The 22,203-nt window shown below is 38.9% G+C and overlaps 1 protein-coding gene across 1 annotated transcript in view; it reads left to right on the plus strand.

The window, feature by feature from the left end:
• RANBP9 (RAN binding protein 9) overlaps window positions 1–22,203 on the plus strand; it is a 69,702-nt gene that overhangs the window by 13,322 nt on the left and 34,177 nt on the right. The window contains exon 2 of the mRNA XM_043908509.1: window positions 1,095–1,206. Within this exon, the coding sequence (XP_043764444.1) occupies window positions 1,095–1,206 (112 nt within the window). The remainder of the gene's footprint in view (window positions 1–1,094; window positions 1,207–22,203) is intronic.

A 22,203-nucleotide genomic window follows, 5' to 3' on the forward strand; every position in this document is an offset into this window, starting at 1 on the left:
TTAAATTTAAGAAGGGGAATTCTGCTACCCGTGAAGGTAGTGGTATAGTCGGACTGAAAGATTAATGACTGTACTGGGTGAAGCATATCTAACTGGAACACCTGAGTAATGACTTAGAGCTTTATTTCTCATCAGCTCTTTTGGGGATTGTGGGGCTTGTCTCATTCACTCTGAGTACTTTCTGACATGCTGCTTCAGCTTCGTCTTTATTCTGGTGGTTTTATGGGCATATTTGGGCATATTTTCTCTTGCTCACGTGGTTTTGTTCACATGCTAGCTTTCAGGATAATTTGTGTCTTGGAGGGTAGACATAGTGGGGGATGTGATATTAGTGAATAAAATTCTCTGCGATTAGATTGGGGATTAGCTAATATGTAAAAGTTTAAAAGCCATTGTCTGATTTCCTAAAGATGTCAGCAATAGTATGATATATTCATTTCCTTTCTTAAAAAAGAAAAGACAACTGGAGGGTAGATATGTTTCTTGGTAGGCCATAATTGACCAAAGAACTTTTATGGATCAGCCTCTGTATAGAATTAATGACCAAAGTATGTCAAAGAACAGCTTTGTAAATTCTTAAAGTAAGAAAGCTCTTTCACCAATTCAATCTAATTATATAAAGTTTCACTTTAAAAAATAATCAATGATACAGATGCTTCTGGTTTAAAAAGTAGGTCATTTGGCAAACATGTGTTGTTTAGGAATTTTACATCAGAGTAGTAGGAATTTTACAAATTATATGCAAATTTAGGTCTAATAAAATGAATCATATTCTCATCATGTTCTTAAAGTGTATCCTTTTGCCTCTTAAAAATATTGTCTACCTTAAAATATTTTATTTTGTTTGCAAAAAGGATTACTAGATTCAGTGTGCTTATTAGATTCTGAAATTTCACCAAAACTAGTAACTGTGTGAAGAGTTCCATGTTTAACTTGTGCTATTTTGCATATTGGATTGTGATAAGTGTGTTACTAAATTATTTATTCTGATGAGACCAGAAATGTATATATCATTCAAAAGCTGTGTTCGTTCCTGAGTTAAGATTTGCATTTGAATATATGTCTTGATTGTCCTTCTTCCTGTTCTTATGCAGGTCATGGCAAAACCCCAAAAGATGCGGCGTCAGTTCGTGCCACACATCCAATACCAGCAGCCTGTGGGATTTATTATTTTGAAGTAAAAATTGTCAGTAAGGGAAGAGATGGGTAAGTGTACATTTTGGTGGGAAAAATTTGTTTATGGGTAATTATTTTTGTTTTCATTCATAACCGTTTTATGATGTAATTGGAAAATTGGAATTTTTTGGAAAATTTTGGTAATTGAAAGAGTGGAATCTGAATATTGTAGTATAGCAGTTTTTATCTGGTTCTGCTTAAATACTCATTGAAGTTAACATTTGAGTTGATAAAATTACCAGATTTTTCTGGTAGGTTTGTTGTTAAAATGGAGAATTGGAATAAAACAATAGAGAGGTAATGGCTCATTTTCCATGCCTTTCTTACACTGCCATTTTCTGAATTCCGCTGAGAAGTTAAATCTTCTCCAAGATAGTTAACCAAAACCAAAAGGTGATTCACAGGTATTTTGTAGGGGTGGAGACTCAGAATTTTAGGTTTGGGTCAGGGAAATGTATGTTAGTACACTCTCAGCTATTTGCAAGGATTAGGATATAGTTTAGAAGGTTCCAACTGGTAATTTCGTGTAGATGCTGGAACTAACTTTTGTATCATTGCTTTTCAACTTGGGATCAGTGGTGTGTGGTGTGTACACAGCAGAGTACATGTGGTGTGTACACACAGTATACACGCCACTCTGTTAGGGGACTAATAAAAATAGAGTAGTTTGGTTCTTACCCCCAGAGTTCCTTAATCAGTATTTTCAGGTGTAGAGCTTGGACATGATGGACATTTTGAGGACACTCCACAGGGAATTCCGGTGCATCCCTCTCTCTGAATGAGAGCTGATTATATAGACTCATTGGATCGGTTCTGTGATATTTCCTGATAAATTTATTGTGGTATCAGAGATCCTTTAAAGCATCTCTAGAGTTGTTTGTTCAGCTTCCAAGGTGAAGTTACTAGAATGTGTAACTTTACCTGTGTTTGAAGTGAATCATTTCACCCCTTTTAGTGCTTCTTGTGGGTTTAATTGACAAAATAAGTGTTTTTAATAGATTATTCCTCTTACTTTATTTGCTGAACATCATCAACGGGCAACGATATGCAAAGTACAAAGTGAAACCTTGGATTCAGTGGTAACTTTTTAACTACTTCAGTTTTCCCAGGGTGATCAGGCCAAAGATAAAATCATAGAAGCCAAGAGTAAAGTGGTTGAGAGACCCCAGATTGAAATGGCGCATAATTGTAACCATTTCTAGTTGTACCGCTGCATGCTCTCCCAGTTCTCTTATACTTCAGATTATATCATTAGCTCCATAATGCTGGTGTTGCCCAGGATAATTCCCAGAATTCTCTTTCCCTTTAACTCTACATGCTCTGCATGAGCTTGACCTTATATCTTCATGGCTGCCAGCACTCTGATGAGTCTCAAATCTGCAACTGCATCTCAGGATATTCCCTTGAGCTCTGGACCAGATGTTTGTATTTGAATGTCCCACAGGCATTTAAATTTAGCTTATTTAAAGTCGTTTTCTCAACCGTAGCCTGGCTCATGGTTTCACTATTGCTAGAAACTTGCATATTTCCTGCCTTTAACTTTCTCTGTCCACTTCTACAGTTTCTGCCCGAGTCAGGGGTTGGTCATCTCTCCCCTGAATGCCTGAGACCTCCCAGGTGCCCCCTGTTCTGCTCTCACTCCAGTCTATTAACTGTTGTCCATCTTCCTTCTGATACAGAACTGAAGTGTCTGTCCCTCTCTTAAGATTATTTAATACACTGGTTACTTTGAGAATAAAATCTAAAACTTCTTAGCAGGATCCTTCGTGATGTATGACTAATGCCTTGCTAATTTTTTAGTCTCATCTTTTTCTGGCCAGAATTTCTCTCATTTTTGAAACTAGGTATATTTTACATGTAGTAAAACTTAAACTGTTTTAGCGTGCAGGTCTGTGAGTTTTGATAGATGTGTACAGTCTTGTAACCATCACCAGAATCAATATATAAAACAATTCCATCACCCACCGACACCCAGATTCCTCCATATCCCTTTTCAGGCAACCTTTCCCTATCTCCAGCCCCTGGCAACCACTGATTTGTTTTCTTCCTTTATAGTTTGCTGTTTCTAGGATGGTATGTACATGGAGTCATGTAGTGTAAAGAGTATAGTAGCCTTTTAAGTCCAGCATCTTTCACTTAGTATAATGCCTGTGAAATTCATCCCTATTGTTGTATGTATTGGTAGATCAGTTCTTGTTCTCGCTGATTGTATGGAGGAACCAACCACAGTGTCCTTACTCTTCTGTTGAAGGACACCAGATTATTTCCAGTTTTTTGGCAACTAGGAATATAGCCACTAGAAACATTTATGTATAGGTTTTTGCGTAAACGTGAGTTTTCACTTAACTTGGGTAAATACCCAGGAATGGGATGGCTGGGTTGTTCGTTAAGTGTCTTTTTAACTTTATAAGAACCTGCCAAGCTGTTTTGCAGTGTGGCTGTGCTGACTTCCGTTCCCAGTAGCAGTGTGTGGGGTCCCGGGGGCTGTGCCTCCTCAGAAGCCCTTGGTATTGTCAGGGTTGTTTTGTTTGTTTGTCTTTTAATTTGCTGCCATTCTAATAGATACCTAGTAGTTTCTTGTGATTTTTAACTTACATTTCCCTAATGACCAATGATGTTGAAGAATCATTAATTCTTATCTGCCCTATATTTTTTTTAAACAAACTTAATAATTCTTTCATTTTAATTTTAAATTAATTACTTGTCAACAACTATGGACATGGTTAAGAAAGGACGTAACAGATATACATAAGAATACTGAATTGACCAGCGGAATTGAACGGAGTGCTTCTTAGGGCAATTCGCATTTTAGCCTTCACCCTGATTAAATTTAAGATCCTCATTTCTCCTCTCTTTCCTGAGCTGGGGGGGCTCAAAGTGGGGTACCCAGTTACTCTCCATTCCCACTTTCCTGCCAGTTGGGCTTGGAGAAACAAGCCCCAGAAAACAGAAAGTAGGGTGTTAAACAGAGCCGAATCAATATAAAGTGACCCAACAGGAGAGGGATGGGACACACTTCAGGTTAGAAAATGTTATCTAATCAAACTGGGGTCCACTTGCCCAGCACCCAGCAATGCCAGTCTGCCGACACCGGCTTGTGAAGAACAGTGTTTAGTGTGATCACCAGGCCAGGAGGATGGGCAGCTTATGCCCCAACGACCCAGACTGCCCAGTGGCTTTCCGGGGAGGTTTTTCAAAGGCGACATTAGAGGTGAGGGCTGCAGGGTATATGATCAGCCTGTGGGCTTTCTTAGCTGGTGGTGAGATAACAGGGTGATGCTTTGGGAATCTTAATCATCAGCCTTCTGGTTCCCGCCTGTCCAGGGTCAGCATGTAGCTTAGTCACCATCCACCCCCTGGGAGGGGTGGGGGGGTCTGAGTTTCCACAGGACAGCTCAGAGATACTCTCAGATTGTTACGTGTGTCCCTTGAGGGAGACTGGGGCTCTGAACTAGCAAGCTGTCATTACTTTTTGTGAATGACCGCTGTTGATTTGTTTCTGCATTCCCTTTCTTCCCTAGTCAGTCACTGCTTGAGTCTGCCCTTAGGAACTCAGGAAACGCGGAAGGGCTTCCGTCCCCGCGAAGACCTCTCGGGGCCTGCCGGGTGTCAGGCTCCCTTTTTCTGATACGTCTCGGTCTGGAGGGGAAGAGGGGTGAGAGCAGAGAGGGAATCAAGTTTTGGATAGAGCAGTTACCCGTCAACCTGGCGAGAAATTAAGAAATGAATTTCTGTTGTCCCTTTCCCCGTTTGCCAAGCTTATTAGCTAACTTAATACTCTTCACGTCCTAGTTTATAGGTACCTTTTTATGGTGGCACTTTCTCCTTCCCAAGATAAGATTGTGCCTTTATCATGCTTCCTTTGCTTTGAGGGCAGACAAATTATAGTACCTATGCTGCTGTAATTGTCACTTATTGATTCAAGGATAAGGGACTATTTTATATTTCTGTATTCCAGTGCTTTATTTTTAGCCAGCCCTCATGAATGAACAAATGGATAGATGAGAAACAGTACCTACCGCCTGTATATTCTTGGCGAAAACCATTGGTTTTTTTGTCTGATTTGTTTATTTCTGGTAATCTTTTTGAGTGCAGTTTTAGGTCCAACTCAATGCTTTTGGGAGCGAAGAACAAACAGTTAATTTATGGAACAAAAGCAAGTCATGTAGCTTATTTTGGCCAAGTAAGGTCTTTCTGGAGATACATTGAACTGTCATCAAGAGATAAAAGAAGTCCTTCCTAAATTCCTAATGATGTTGTGAAAATGTAACCAGAAAGAGCAGCTGTCAGCTATCTTTCATTTGCAGTGATATGTGCTCACCTGAGAGTTCATTATATTTAATTTTGAATTTTTTTTTAAGCAATGTGTTTATCCAAGATAGGGACAGATAAATAAGTATTTGGATCCAATATGGCAGTTTTCTTAAGAGAAATTGTCATTGTAGCAGGTTTTTTCATAAAGTGGCAGGAGTTGGGTATGAATTGCTTCTCAGTTTATTTGTAAAATGCATGATTTCTAGGTTGTCTTGGAAAATTAGGAATATGACTGTGAAGATTATTACTTGTATTGCTTCATTGCCTAAGAAGTGGGGCTTGAAGGAAGCTTCTCATTGAATAAAACAATATGTTTTGCTTTCTGCCTTGGATTTTCATTTATTTTCAATTTCATTTAAATGTTTATTTTCATTTAAACATAATTTTTTTGTATGTTCAGCAAAGTAAGCTTACTTTATTAGAACAGAATCACCAGTCTAGGTTTTTTAATTTAAAAATGAATTTCTAACATTTTGCAACCAAAAAATTAAATCGCATTATCTGCATAAAACCATTTTTTAGGAGACTTATTTAAAGGGTATATATTTACTTTATGTTCTTGTTAATTCTTATTGACTGTCTAGATGAATTTCTAATAGACTTTGTCTCATGAATGTACTTTCAGTTCAGGAATTTCATTCAGGTTTTAAATTATGCATACTAATAGAGGCAGTGGGGATAAAGTTAATTATAAATGTGAGAGATAATAAAATTTTTATTTGGAAATTTTTAGAATAATTTATTATGAGTGTGATATTTTTAGCTCTTCAAACAAAATATTGATGCCATTCTGCCAGTGTGATTCAGGAGAAATCAGCAAGTAATCCAGTCTCTGTTCTGTTCCTAAATTCTGCTGATAATAAAATGTAGTCTTCAGAACATTCCTTCTATGCTTCCTGACTTTTCTGGATTATTTCCTGGGGGAGTAGAAAAGAAATCAAAGGCCTTTTCCCCCCATCTATCCTTAAAAGGTCTTTCCTTGTAGCTTTCTGTCGGTGATAGCAGTAAAGGGAAACACAGACGGAAACTGTGAAAAAGACAGCAAATGAGCGATATATTTATTAACGTAGTGTTTTAATGAATTGAACAAGAGTGATACATGGTGGATCAGGCGCTGTCAGCAGCTGAGTGAGTTTCGATAAGCACTTATTTATCTCTGCCTTCTCCCTGGATTCCAGTAGAGAACCTGGCAGCAGAAGCATAGTAAATGCATTGAGTGACGCGAACGTGGGTTCTTGTCCTCCAGGAAGACAGAATTCAGGATATGGAGGGCACAGTGGTGCAGGGCGGGGAGCAGATATGTGCGAATGACGCCAGATGAAGGCGTGCTATAGTAGGTACTTAAAGAATGGGAGACCATATGGGAGAACTGAGGAGATGATGATTCTAGCTCCAGGAAACAGATTTATAAAGGAAATAGTGTTTGATCGGCCTTAGAAAATGAGTTAGAGTTTGAGATACTTTGTTGGGGAAAAATATTCCTGACTGCTAAGTGGGAGGAATGGAACCATATGGTGTCTTTGGCTGAGGTGCATGACCCAGTGTTAGTGGTGATTGCGGGCTGATGGTGAAGAGTTCGCAGAAGTACCAGCGGAGTTGGAATCGGGTATGGAGAGCCGTGATGATAGTTCTGTGGGCGAGTACTCGGTAGGTAGAAGGGGGCCTTCAGTCTTCTTGAGTTGGGCAGTGGTGTTTTATCTGTTTAGAAAGACAGTTCCGAGTGGGGAGGGGATCCAGTGTGGAGAAGAGCCAGAGATGGGAGCAAGGCTCTGAGGCTGTGGCCTGGGACTGAATTGTGATAGAGGTTAAAAAAACAGGAAGAAGAGGTAGTTCCACTTGTCGGGCACCTCTTACACCAGCTGCGGTGCTCGGAACCTGGGGTTACAAGGATGGGCTGGCGGAGACCGGGTCCCTGCCTTCCAGACGTGTGAGTAAGGTGAGAAGTGAAAATGTCAGCACATTATAACATATATAACAATAGCTGTATGAACACAGTAGAGAAGTGCGGTGGAGAAAGTGACCAGCTCTGTTGGAAGATGGGGTGGCAATCAGGGAAGCCTCTAGAAAGTGTGCGTGTAGTTACGGAAGAGGAAGAAAGCCGGACACGAGTCTCTCTCACTTCCCTGTCCTTCAGCCTCCTGCTCACCCTCCTTAGACCAGTCTCCTAGGAATCCCTCCAGAGATCATCCCTCAGCAGAGTATTCAAAGACAAATAGCTGCTTTAGAAGCTGATTTCGTTACTTTTGCTAAAATACAGTGAAGTAGTTTGGGATTAGAAAGATGGAGATTTGGATATTGGCTCTGCCACTTTAACCGGGGCTTTCCTAGTGGCTCAGACTGTGAAGAATGCCTGCAATGTGGGAGGCCTGGGTTCGATCCCTCGGTCCGGAAGATCCCCTGGAGGAGGGCATGGCAACCCACTCCAGTATTGTGGCCAGGAGAATCCCATGGACAGAGGAGCCTGCTGGCCTACAGTTCATGGGGTTGCAGAGAGTTGGATTTGACTGAGCGACTACATCACTTTCGCTTTTCTGCCACTTACTAGTTCTGTGTCCTTGTACTTTTTGACAAACTTTTTTTCCCCTTTTCTATAAAATGGAAACAGTGCCAGCCTCATAGGATTGTAAATAGTTGAGGCAGAGCAGCTGTTGCAGTGCCTGCTGCAAATCCTTGATGCTGCTGTTGGAGAAAGAGAAACACAGAGGTTTGCGGCAGGAATGTGTCTGGGGTTGATCATGAAGGGACTTCTAGTGGATAATCTCTACCTATTAGGTGCTAGTTTTAATGGGGAATGATAACGATTGGATTTGCATGTTGGGGGGGTTACTCCGATACAGAAAAGAGGTCTGAAAGACACAAGAGGACCACTTGGGCCATTGTGATTTTGAATTGGCTTAATCTGTGTAGTGGAGTTAGTGACAAAAATAGACAGATTTGTTAGCTCTTTAGGACTTTAAAGAAAATGAAAAGGCTTGATGAGAAAGTGGGAATAGTAAGGGTAGCTGTTAAAAAGCAAAGAATGAAGGGTGGTGACTGGGACAGTCGATTTGATAGATGGTGCTGTGGCTGAACATAATAAAGAATACTGGAGGGAAGTGGAGCTTTGAAATTGCAGATAATGGGAACAGTGTGAGACGATCCAGATGATGAATTAATAGTAGGGCTTTGGCTAAAAATAAATGGGGTTTAGGAGAGAGAAAAGCTGTCAGTGGATTTTGGAGTCATCAGAATGTAAGTTGTTGAAGCCTCGAGAATTGATATGATCATCCAAGTATGTGGTGTAAAAAAGAGGAGGCCCAAGGATGGACATCGAAAACACCGTGTTTATAGGAAATGTGGAAGGGGATTAATAGCTAAGAATCCTGAGGAGGGGTGGTCAGAGCCAGAAGGAAGGTCATAGAGAGTCCTGAGCGGTAGAAGCCGAGGAAGTCAGTGAAAAGGAGAACTGAACTGTCTGCTGGTTGGTCACTGCGAAGGTTGTTAATCCTTGTTCTAGCAAATCCCTTAAAGTTGGGGTGGGAGTGAGTACAGTGTGTTAGAGTGCGGGACAGGGTTAATGGAGCCAGAGGGCTGCCTAGCTGTGTGGCTGTTATGGGAAATAGTCATCCTCTGTCCCTTCAGAAAAATAGGAAGAAAATTACATCTTGGATAAATTCTACTAATGATTCAACTTGTCTCCTTCCAGTGTTTATGTATACACTTTTATTACACAGCTCTACTCTTCCTTAAACAGATTTATAGCCTGTTTTTATTATTGATTTACTTACTGGGTATTTTTTAACCTACTTACTGGTGTAAGCCTTTAGCTATAAGATTAGAAGCTCTGGTCATCTTTCTTCTTTTTGCTTTGTTTTTTTTTCCTGCAGTATCATCTATTGTATGTGTATTAAGGCCCATCCATAGCTATTCTCCTCTTGTTATTTGTTTCTCTAACTTTTCACTATTCTAAATGATTTTTTTGCATTTGCATTAAATGATTTTTTTTAATCTTTCTTAGGGAAGATTTCTTGAAGTAGGTAGAATCAGTGTATCAAAAGAAAGACTATGTACACTTTTAGATACATGATGCAATGGCCAAATTACTCTCTAGAAAATTGAGTTCAACTTCGGTTTGGACAGGACAAGCTTGGTCACATGTATAAATTAAGGAGAGGGAATCACCGGGGACTCCAAGGCAAGTTGAGGAAACAAGCTCCTTTGCTGACGGAGTGGGGTTGAGGGGTTAAATATAAGTTAGGAATGTGGGCTGGAATATGCAGTTGATTAGAGCAGCAACATCTCTGCTTTGGGGAGCCTGTCTTGACAGCCTTTGCACCTCCAAACTAGGTTAGACTCCTCTTTTATCTGCTTTCATAGCACTTCTACTCCCCGTCATAGCATTTCATCATATTCATAATTATTTATGTAAGATCTGTCTTCCTTGTTAGTGTGAGCTCCACTAGAGAACAGACTTTTGTCCTTCACAACTTAATCTCTGTTGTCCCACACATAGTTACTTAGTAAATATACATTGATCAGAGAAGTAAAAATGTTGAACTGTGAGATCTAAAACCATGAATTTGCTGTGACAGCAATTTACATATGTAACATTATTTTTCACTATGTACTCAGCTGGCTGGGGAGGAAAGTTGAATTGCATGATTGATGCAGAATGGAAAATTACAGTTTAGGAAGTTAGAAGAACAGTTTGTAGTAGTTGAGGTTTATTGGTGAAGGAACATTCAAACAGACAATTTTAGTTCAGGCTGGGTGAAGGAGAAATGAAATCAGTAAAGAGCTAGTAAAAGTAGACAAAATGGAGACATTTGAGGGTTGCTGTTTGTAGTCAGGCTGAAGAAGAGGTGTGGTGGGATTTCTGAGGTGGAGTTCCTGGAGCTGCCAGGTAGGATGTACCAGTGAAAGACAGCCTATGTGAGGAGGAGGGGAAGGGCTTTTTGGTCAGTTTTTCACTAGTGTGTCCTCAGTGCATAGAACAATGTCAGGCACAAAACAGGAGCCTGGGTGAAGGTGGTGGGAAGAACAGCTGCATATATCTTGAGTTGGTTATCTGTCTTCAGTGTTGTTGAAATCCCAAGTCACCTCTACGCCTACTCCATCACTTATTTTATGCCCAGCAAATGTGTGTGGATTTCTTAAAGAACATTTTCTCTAGTTGTAAGGTTATGTATTCTTCCAAGGAATATATATATATATATATATATATATATGTCATTTCATGCAGCATGTGGGATCTTAATTCCCTGATCAGGAATCAAATCTACTCTTCTTGCATTGGAAGCTTATTGGAGTCTTAACCAGTGGACCACCAAAGAAGTATCCTGGTAGCGTATTCTTATGCAAAAGAGAAAAATCAGACAAATCCTGTGAAGTAGAAAAAAGCATAACTATTTTAAATAGCATTTGCAGTCCTACCACTCATACTAAACTACAGTTGATATTTTGGGGTATATTCTGCCTTTTTTCCTTCTATTCAAACAAATTTTAATGTCAGTCTAAGAATGAAAAATTGATTTAAGATATATGCGAATCATATATACCACTACCTATACTTAATATGAATTTAATTAAAAATTGAGAGAAAATCCCACTTTAATAATGTCTTGAAGATACCCACACTCTTTCAGTATAACATTAAGGTTATATTTGTTGTTCGTGTTTAGTCCCTGAATCGTGTCTGACTCTTTGTGGCTCCATGACTGTAGCTCTCCAGGCAAGAATACTGGAGTGAGTTGCCATTTCCTTCTCAGGAGATCTTCCCTACCCAGGGATCAAACCCAGGTCGCCTGCATTAGCAGGTGGATTCTTGAGCACAGAGCTACCAGGGAAGCCTGTTAAGGTTGTATAGCTTTGTCGTAATGAATATATTATTACTTAGTCATATTTCAGTTATACAGAATCAGAAAACAGTTTGTAACCAGTCTGTTTATGTTTATTTCAGATATATTACATGCTTGCTGTTTGCCTACTGCTGAAATCACTTACATAAAAGTAAATGTTCCAGAATAGAGAGATGTGATCTGTTAGTCCTGGACCTTCTGGTTTTCTGGGGGCGATTTGGCACTTGAATAGGCTTTTCAGGAGGGCCGGCTGAGATGCTTAAAGTGATGACAGAGTAGAAACTGTTTGGGATAGAAGCATAGGCTGGCGAGGTGCCCCTCATCCTAGGGCTGCCCTCTCTGTGATTTAGATGGTGCGGAATCTCAGCAGCTTTCTTCCCCAGCATTTTCACATGTCAAGAAGAGTTAATACAGTGAACACCCACATATCACCTTAATTTTAGAGTTAAGATTTTGCTCTATTTGCTTTATCCCAGATCTGTCCATCCAGGAATACTTTTTTTTCTTTCCCCTAAATGCAAGGTCAGAGTTTCCAAACCAGTTTTAATTCTCCAATTTTACACTTGAATCTCTTTTCTTACTTTGAAAATCTTGTTTCTAATCCAGTTGACATGATTTTATTTGCTTTGTCTTAGAACATAACTATACATTTCTGAATGAACATACCAATACTATTACTAAAAGAATGTTGAATACCATATGGTTTTTTTTTTTTAGTTTCACACTAATTGACATTTTATTAGTTTCACTTGTTTAAATTTATCTTTGTTTATAGGGATTGCTTTTTTCTTTTTGATTTTTGTTTAAATTAAATAACACATCTGAACATTTACATTGTTCACAAATTAAAACTGTACAAGAAGGCCCTTCACAGAAGGCCCCCTTTGTCCTTCCCCATAGGTAACCATTTTCACTGAGTCTTGTTTTTTTCTATTACTTCCTTTTGAACTTACAAGCAGATATGCCAGAGAAGACTAGGAACGGATCTCACAAGTCACTGGTGACACTAATTGCCTCTAGATATGGGGAAGTGGTTAGGTGGAAATAGGAGTGAAAGGAAACTTTAAACATTTTTGTCACGTTTGAATTCTCGTTTTTTTATCATGATGTGGTCCGTTTGCCTTTTTTTTTTTTTTTTAAGGTGGGGCCTTAGTGTATTTTTACGCTTAGAAAATTACTGTATAGTAATACCTGTAGCTCCTCTTTAAAGATATTCTCTGTTGTGAGGAGTGATGGAATTAATTACTAACCTCTTTTGGACCTTCCCTTCCCTCTTTCCTAGAATCTTTTTATTGAGTTTTTCGGATAATCAGCGTTTATCAGGTTTCTTTGCTGAGGGGGGACAGATGGGAATCTTTCCAGTCCTCCTCTTTATTGATTGAAGTATAGTTGCTTTACAGTATTGTATTCGTTTCAGATGTATAACACAGTGATTGAGTATTTTTTACGTTATACTCCATTTAAAGTTATTATGAAATATTGGCTATATTTCCTATGTTATACAATATGTCCATGTAGCTTATTTAGTGTATACATAGTAGTTTATACTTCTTAATTGTCTACCCTTATCTTGTTTTCTGTATCTGTGAATCTGTTTATGTTTTGTTACATTCATTCCTTTCATTTTTTAGATTGCATATATGTGATAACATATAGTATTTGTTTTTCTTTGTCTGACTTATTTCACTGAACTCAATACTCTCCAAGTCCTCCATGTTGTTGCAAATGGCAGAATTCTTGGCTGCATAGAACTCTGTGTGTGTGTGTGTGTGTGTGTGTGTGTGTGTGTGTGTGTGTGTGTGTGTGTGTGTGTGTGTGTGTGTGTGTGTGTGAGAGAGTGAGAGAGTGAGATCACATCTTTACCTATTTATGTGATGCTTACGTTGCTTCCATATCTTGGCTGTTAGAAATAATGCTGCTGTGAACATTGGGCTGCATGTGTCTTTTAAAATTAGTGTTTTCATTGTCTTCAGGAGTGGAATTGCTGGATCATATGGTAGTCTGTTTTTAGAACTACTTTTTAATTGACTGCACCAATTTCCATTCCCATGAACAGTGTACAAGGGTTCCCTTTGCTCCACTTCTTTACCAGTATTTGTTATTTGTGGTCTTTTTGATGAGGGCTGTTCTGACAGGTGTGATGTGATAGCTTACTCTGGTTTTGATTGCTTTTCCCTGATGACTAACAGTGTGAAGAACCAGCTTTTGGTTTTTTTATTTTCTCAGGCTTCCTGTTTTCAATTTCATTGATTTCTGCTCTGATTTTTAATATTTCTTCTATTCCTAGGTTTATATTTTTCTTAATTACTGGTTTCCTAAGATAGAAGCATAAATTATTGGTTTTAGATTATTATAATGTTCAGTACTATAAATTTTCCTCTAAGTACCTTTTTTAAGCTGCATCCCACAAATTTTGGTAAGTTATGTTTTCATTTTTATTTAGTCTAAGATATTTTAAAATTTCTTTTGAGAAATCTTCTTTGTGACCTTTTTGTTATTTAGAAGTGTGATGCTTAATCACTAAATAATTTGAGATTTTTCAGCTTTCGATTTCTTGTTCAAGTTCATTATTGGTTTCAGAGCGTCCCTTGTATTATTTCAGTTTTAGAAATGTGAATCTTACCTTTCCTGGTGCATGTTTCTGTGACTTGGAAAGAATGTGTATTCTGATGTTTGCAGATGTGGATGTCAGTGAAGTCCGGCTGGTCGACGGTGTCCTCTGTCTGGTTTTACTCCTGCTCTGCCTGCCGGTTACAGAGGTCCCCAGTTATGACAGTGGACTTGACTATTTTCTGTGTGATTCTATCAGTTTTTGCCTCACATCTTTTGACTTTTCTTACAAGGTGCATCAGCATTAAGAATTGTTATGTCTTCTTCAGAAATTGACACGTCACAGAATGCTTCTCTTTATCCCTGATAATTTTCCTTGTTCTGAAATCTGCTTTGTTTGGAACTAATATAGCTAGTCCAGCTTTCTTTTGATTAGTATTAGCATAGTGTACCTCTCTTCATCCCTTCATGTTAATGTGTCTGTGTCTTTATAATATAAAATGGGTTTCTTGTAGACAGCATTCGTGGGTCTTATTCTCTTACTCGGTCATTTTCTTTTGATTGTTTTATTTAGACCTTTCACATTGAAAATGATTATTGTTATAATTGGGGTGATATCAGCCTTGATTTTAACTATTTTATCCATTGCATTTGTTCCCTGTTGCTTTTTAAAAAATCTTTTCCCCGCTTGAGTGTTCATTGAGCATTTTTAAAAATGATTGCATTTTCTCTTCTATCTTGAGATAGCATTTATAGTTCTTCTGAAAATTTCACTGGTAGAGTTGCAGTAGACATTTCAACTACCACTAAGTCCATTTTCAAGTAACGCTTCACCACTTTACAGGTGATGCAGATGCTTTCTGACAGATTATAACCAATCGCTCCTCCTCAGTGGTTCCAGCTACGTCACCGCTGCTCTTCTCCTTGCTTCTGAACACCCTTGAAATGACGATACCGTACACAAAGCATGACCACGTGTAGGGGATACACGCATGTGACCGTGCGTGCCAGACGCATGAACTAGCTGACGTGATTGGACATGTGAACGCACGTTCGCCTCTGAAAGTTCGCAACTTGAAGATTCGTATGTAGGCGACTTACTGCACATAGTACCTCAATAAGCTGCTTGTCCATCCGATCTTCTCGCTGTCTTGCTGCTGTTGAGTTTGGGCTTGATTTTGTATGTCATGCAGCACCTCAGACAGCTGCCAGCTGCCTTGGTTCACTCCTGGGTGTGAGCCACAGCCCTGCACACCCGGTGTTGCAAATCTCCCCTGTCCAATAACTCCTTCCACCACTTTGCAACTCACAAGCTGCAGTCCTATTTCACTGACTTGCCCAAGTAACCTTTAGGTCTTTCTCAGTGTAAGGTGCCATATTTATTATAGTATTTATGTATTTCTTGAAAATTCAGCATGTGTAAAACCATTTTTATTGAATTTTGGTGGTTTTTTATTGGATTTTTACCTTTTTAAAAAAAGGTATGATGAAGTTTTTGAATGTTGTGCTCTTAAACCCATTTTCTCCTTAAGTTCTGTGGATTTTATTGCATGATGTTGTATACTGCAATGATTTTAAGGAACTCAGACGTCATGATAATAGCAGAACTGACTGTAATTGCTCTATCCCATATCTGCCCATTCCTCTGTCCACCCAGCCATCCATCTTATTTTCTAACGCATTTCGAAGTAAGCAGACTTAACGCCTAATGATTATGGCATGCATAGATAGCGTTAACTAGAATTTGGTACTTGCTTACTGCTCTTTTTAAAATTACCATAAAAGTTACGTACTGTGAAGTCTGAAGTGTACCATTTGATGAGTAGAAGTGTTTCCTCCTCCACTTTCTCAGTTAGACCCTGTCCTCACTGTCTCAGAAGTGCCATTGTTTTCGTTTTGCCTGTTCCAGAACTTCATATACAGGCATACTTTGGAGAAATTGCAGGCTCAGTTTCAGACCACTGCAGTAACGCAAATATCACAGTAAAGCAAGTCACATGCATTTTTTTGGTTTCCCAGTGCAAATGAGTTATGTTAACATTGTACTGTCAGCTGTTCATTGTGCAGTAGCATCATGTCAAAAAAAAAAGTATATCCCTTAATTTAAAAGTACTTAATTGTCAAAAATGCTAATAATAATGGAAATGGTTGAAATATTACAAGAATTCCCAAGACGTGATAGAGACGCAAAGAGAGCAGGTGCTGCTCAAAAATCGGCGCTGATGGACCTTGTGGACACAGGGTTGCCAGAGACCTTCAGCTGGTTTTTTAAAGCTGTATCTGTGAAGCTGAGTAAAACGAGCTATGTCGGCAGAAGGAGTCATGCAGCAGACTCTTGTAGGATTTCTTTGATTCAAGATTACATTTTTTAGGTCATCCATGTTGTGTATATCAGTAATTCATTTTCCATTTTATTTCTGAGTAGAACATACCACAGTTTGTGAATCTGTTCACTTGTTGATAGATACGTAGGCTGTTTCAGTTTTTTCTCTTTTGTGAAGAAAGTTCTTAGGAGCATGGTTATACACATTTCTAGGTGCACGTGTTGGCTTCCTTTCTCTTCTGAGTGGAACCGCAGGGTCTGGGGGTAAGCATGCACTCAGACTTAAAAGAAGCTGCCAGCCACGGTCCAAAGGAGTTGTGCCATCTTACATTCCCACCAGCAGTGGGTGACAGTTCTTATTGTACCAAATTCTTGGCAATACTGGTGTGGGCAGTCTGAAATTTTAACCATTCTGCTGGATGTATAGTGGTACCTCAGTGTGGTTTTAATTTCCCTTTTGTCGTGACTAATAGTCACTACAGTGTAGCAGTTTCACGTGCTTCTTGTTCATTTGCAGTTTTCTGTGATATTTTCTGAAATGTCTATTCAGATCTTTTGTTCATATATAAAAATTAGATTGTCTTATGTCTTTGGGGCAGAGTTTAATTTTGCTGATGTCTGACTTACGAGTTTGTTATTTTATGGCTCTTGCTTTCTGTGTCCTAATAGGTATTTGCTTTATCCCCATGTAAGTAAGATACTTTCACATGTTTTCTTTTAGAAGCTTTTTACATTTAATCTTTGTGTTTAGGGCTGTGATCCATTTTCAGTTGAGTTTTATATATTGTGTGAGGTAGAGATTAATGTTTACTTTTCCAAATGGCTATCAGTTCTATCACTGTTGATAGAAAAACCTTCCTTACTCTTTTGGACTATTTTGGCACCCTTGTAAAAATGTTAAGTGATTGTGTAAGTGTGGAACTCTTTTGGGTCTCTTTCTGAATCCATTGTGTTGATTTGTTTGTTGATCCTTGATGCCAGTACCACACTGTCCTGATTACTTAGGTTTATGTTAGGTGAATCTTGAGGTCAAATGATGTAAGTCTGACGTCTGTATTCTTTTTCATACTTTCTTTTGGATATTTTAGATCCTATTTATTTCAAACATTAGAATCGGCCTGTCAGTTTTATAGAAACCTCCTAGCATGAGTATAATTTGGATTGCATTGACTCTAGAGATCAATTTGGAGAGAATTGTAGCCTTAATAATATTGAGTCTTACAGTCCATAAATGTGACGTATCTCTCCGTTTATTTACATCTTCTTTAATTTCCCCGTCATTGTTTGGTAGTTTTCGGCTGAAAAATTCTACGTCTTTTGTTCACTTCTTAAATGTTTTATGCTTTCTGGTGCTGTCGTAGATGTAATTGTTTTTAAAATTTTATTTTCTTAGTGTTTGCTGCCAGTATATACAAATACAATAGATATTTTTATATAGTAACACTGTATCGTGCAACTGTATTAAATTCACTTATTAACTTTACTGATTATTTTGTATTTATCTTTTGTTAAAGTAATGTTATTTACAAATAAAGTCAGATTTATTTCTTCCCCTTTTTCTTGAATAGGATGTTTTTATTAGATGAATATATTTATGTCTGTATTTAGCTTTTAGCAATAAGCTATGCTGAACTCTAAAAATGTCATACCATTAATTTATGCAATTTTTTTTTAGTCAAACTAACCATTCATTTATTCATTCATTTGAAAATGTGCATTGAGCCACCTCCTCCGTGCCAGGCCTCCACTCTGCACAGAGAATAAAATGTTAATGGTCACAGTAACACAGTCCTTGTTACAAATTTGGCACACCTCTGGGTTGTTCCTTGCATATGAAAGCCAATGAGATAGGTTTCGTTATTATCAACATAATAATGTTCAGACGAGTAACTTGGCCAGTAAGTTCTCTCTACTCTTGACTAGGGTCATGTTATACTGTGTCTTTATATGTCAGGTGATTTTGAATTGCGTGTTGTAACTGGATTATAATTTTTAAAATTAACAATATTTTTTCAGTAAGTTTAGTGACATTTCATAATTTTCTTTGCTAATTGTCATTTCTTTGTCTCATGCATTTCCTTGTGGTTTCACTGGACTTCCTACTGAAGTCTGTTCTCAAATAGCTCGTTCGTGAGCACTTGTGGATAGTAGAGTATTAGTTTTATTATGCCATATGATACCTTATTTTGCCCTCATTCTTGGATGATGCTTTACCTGGGATTAAGTTCTGGGTTGACAGTTCTTTACTCTCAATACTTTGTGCTGTTGTTTACTGTCATCAGCTGTTGCTGAAGAGAAGTCAGCTGTCATTTTAATCGTCATTCCTTCTGACATGGTCTGCCTTTCTCTTTGGAAGCGTTTAGGATTCTGTTTGTATCGATAGTCTGTGGTGTGGTTGTGTGTGAATCTGTTTTTATCTTTCTCAGTGTGTGTGATGTGCACTTCAGTTTACCAGAATATTTTTTAGTTGTGGGAAATCACTAGCTAAACTATCTCAGTAAATATTGGTGTTCCACTGTACTTTTTAATAATGGTGTTTCCATTTTTTTTAACATAACCCTAAATGTATGTATTTTTTAAATGCCTTTTTTTTTTATCGTACTCTCCATTGATTGATGTCTGCTAGAATGAATTCATGTTCCAGTTGTGTATTTCATTGGTCTTATATGCCTTTTGGGGGGGCTTCCTGTGTAGCTCAGCTGGTTAAGAACCTGCCTGCAATGCAGGGGACTTGGTTTGATTCCTGGGTTGGGGAGTTCCCCTGGAGAAGGTGTAGGCTGCCCACTCCAGTGTTCTTGGGTTTCCCTTGTGGCTCAGACAGTAAAGAATCTGCCTGCACAAGAATGTACAGTGGAGAAAACACATTGGGAAAACTGGTCAACCAGTTGTAAAAGAATGAAACTGAAACACCTTCTAACACCATACACAAAAATAAACTCAAAATGGATTAAAGATCTAAACGTAAGACCAGAAACTATAAAACTCCTAGAGGAAAACAGGCAAAACACTCTCTGACATAAACCACAGTAGGATCTTCTATGACCCACCTCCCAGAGTAATGGAAAGGAAAGCAAAAATAAATGAGACTTAATTAAACTTAAAAAGTTTTGCACAACGAAGGAAACTATAAGTATGTTGAAAAGACAGCCTTCAGAATGGGAGAAAATAATAGCAAACGAAGCAACTGACAAAGGATTAATCTCAAAAATATACAAGCAACTCCTGCAGCTCAATTCCAGAAAAATAAACGACCCAATCAAAAAATGGGCCAAAGAACTAAACAGACATTTCTCCAAAGAAGACATACAGATGGCTAACAAACACATGAAAAGATGCTCAACATCACTCATTATCAGAGAGATGCAAATCAAAACCACAATGAGGTACCATCTCACGCCGGTCAGAATGGCTACTCTCAAAAAGCCTACAAACAGTAAATGCTAGAGAGGGTGCGGGAGAAAATGGAACCCTCCTACACTGTTGGTGGGAATGCAAACTAGTACAGCCACTATGGAGAATAGTGTGGAGATTCCTGAAAAAACTGGAACTAGAACTGCCATATGACCCAGCAATCCCACTGCTGGGCATACACACTGAATTGAGAGACACGTGCACCCCAATGTTCATTGCAGCACTGTTTATAACAGCCAGGACATGGAAGCAACCTAGATGCCCATTGGCAGACGAATGGATGAGAAAGCTGTGGTACATATACACAGTGGAATATTACTCAGCTATTAAAAAGAGTGCATTTGAATCAGTTCTAATGAAGTGGATGAAACTGGAGCCCATTATATAGAGTGAAGTAAGCCAGAAAGATAAAGACCAATGCAGTATACTAATGCATATATATGGAATTTAGAAAGATGGTAATGATGACCCTATATGCAGGACAGCAAAAGAGACACAGATATAAGAACAGACTTTTGGACTCTGTGGGAGAAGAAGAGGGTGGGATGATCTGAGAGAACAGCATTGAAACATGTATATTACCATATGTGAAACAGATCACCAGTCCAGGTTTGACGCGTGAGACAGGGCGCTCAGGGCTGGTGCACTGGGATGACCCTGAGGGATGGGATGGGGAGGGAGGTGGGAGGGGGGTTCAGGATGGGGAACCCATGGCTGATTCATGTGAATGTATGGCAAAAACCACTACAGTATTGTAAAGTAATTAGCCTCCAATTAAAATAAATAAATAATTTTTTTAAAAAAGAATCTGCCTGCAATGTGGGTGACCTGGATTCAATCCCTGGGTTGGAAAGATCTGCTGGAGGAGGGCATGACAACCCAGTCCAGTATTCTTGCCTGGAGAATTCCCATGGACAGAGGAGCCTGGCGGGCTACAGTCCATGGGGTCGCAAAAAGTCAGACACAATTAAGCATGGCACATTTTTGGTGTGTTTTAGAATTTTGTTTTTGTGGCATTATTTTAATTGGGAAGGTAAACATTTTTCTTCATTTTGTTTATCTAGTCTGTACTTTTCTCTCTATTACAGTTTATAGTTGCTTTCTAACTCCTGGCCCCAGTCGAAAGCCAGGTCTACATTAGGGTTTCCAGGTTCTTTGTTCAGGGTGGGTGTTGCAGGCTGAGTCACAGATGGAGTCAGTAACTTTGTCCAGCTCTTAGCTAAGAGGCTGTTCCTTCTCCCTCCCCCTTAACTAGGCCACAGTGTCAGACGAGCTTTAGCCGAGGCCGCGGGTGGCATCTGTATTTTCTTCCCTTCAGGAGGGGAGCGTCTTCCCGGTGGGCTTGAAGCCGTGAGCAGGGCTAGTGACCCATTGTGGAGCCTGGTTAGCTCTTGGTGCCTCAGGAGGACGCCTCCCGTTCATGGGTGTCCCTGGGCCCAGAGCTGTCTCTGCTCACTTTGTGTTTCTTCTCGCAGGGTCTCTTGTAACTTACTACTTTCTTTAAACATAAATAATTACATTGTATGCTGTATTTGGAACAAAGGGGCTGAATCAGAACGCCAACTTAATGAGTCTTGACTAGACATCCAATATGCTTCTTCATGTTTTGTCATTGTTTGTGTCCCTTGACACGTAACTCTTGTAGGTCATATTGCACTTGTGAATTCCATAGGACAGACACTAAGTTATTTTTTATTGAACTTTGTCTTGATCAAAATTCTCTGTTTTTACATATGAACTTTAAAATCACCTTTTCTAGTTTTAAAAAGATAGAGTCATTTAGAGTCTTATCTTGAACCTCAGTACACATACATATTGATTTTAGAAAGATTGCTATTCTTATGCTGTTATGTTATCCAGATACTAAAATACTGACTGATTATCACTTTTAAGATACTGTTTTTGAGCTTTACTTGAGCTCTTTACTCCTATTTTGTATACGTGCATGGTAAATCACTTCAGTTGTGTCTGACTCTTTGCGACCCTATGAACTGTAGCCCACCAGGCTCCTTTGTCCATTGGATTCTCCAGGCAAGAACACTAGAGTGGGTTGCCATATCCTTCTCCAGGGAATATTCCTGACCCAGGGATCGAACCCGTGTCTCTTAAGTCTCCTGCATTGGCGGGCAGGTTCTTTACCACCAGCAAAACCTGGGAAGCCCCCGTCCTTAATGATACCCCTGTTTTATAGTGTTTGTAGTTATTATGATTGGTATCTATAGATTCTACTTCCTTTCTCTAGCTGATTATTACTAGAAAAGAAATTAAAATATTTTTCTTACGTTCAGTCATTTTCCCAAAGTGTGTTAGTTGCTCAGTTGTGTCTAGCTCTTTGCGACCCCATGGACTGTAGCCTGTCAGGCTCCTCTATCCATGAAATTGTCCAGGCAGGAATACTGGAGTGGGTGTCTATTACCTTCTCCAGGGGATCTTAAATTTTCCTAAAATACCTAGTTAATTCTAAAAACATATAGTATATTCCATAGTTTCCGAGGTATATAATCAGAGCAACTACAATTAATATAATTTTATATCTTGTAATATTTTTACTTGTTATCTAGTTCTCTTATTAAACTAAAACCTTTAAAACAA

Source organism: Cervus elaphus, chromosome 7 (assembly GCF_910594005.1).
Source record: "Cervus elaphus chromosome 7, mCerEla1.1, whole genome shotgun sequence".
Taxonomy (NCBI): domain Eukaryota; kingdom Metazoa; phylum Chordata; class Mammalia; order Artiodactyla; family Cervidae; genus Cervus; species Cervus elaphus.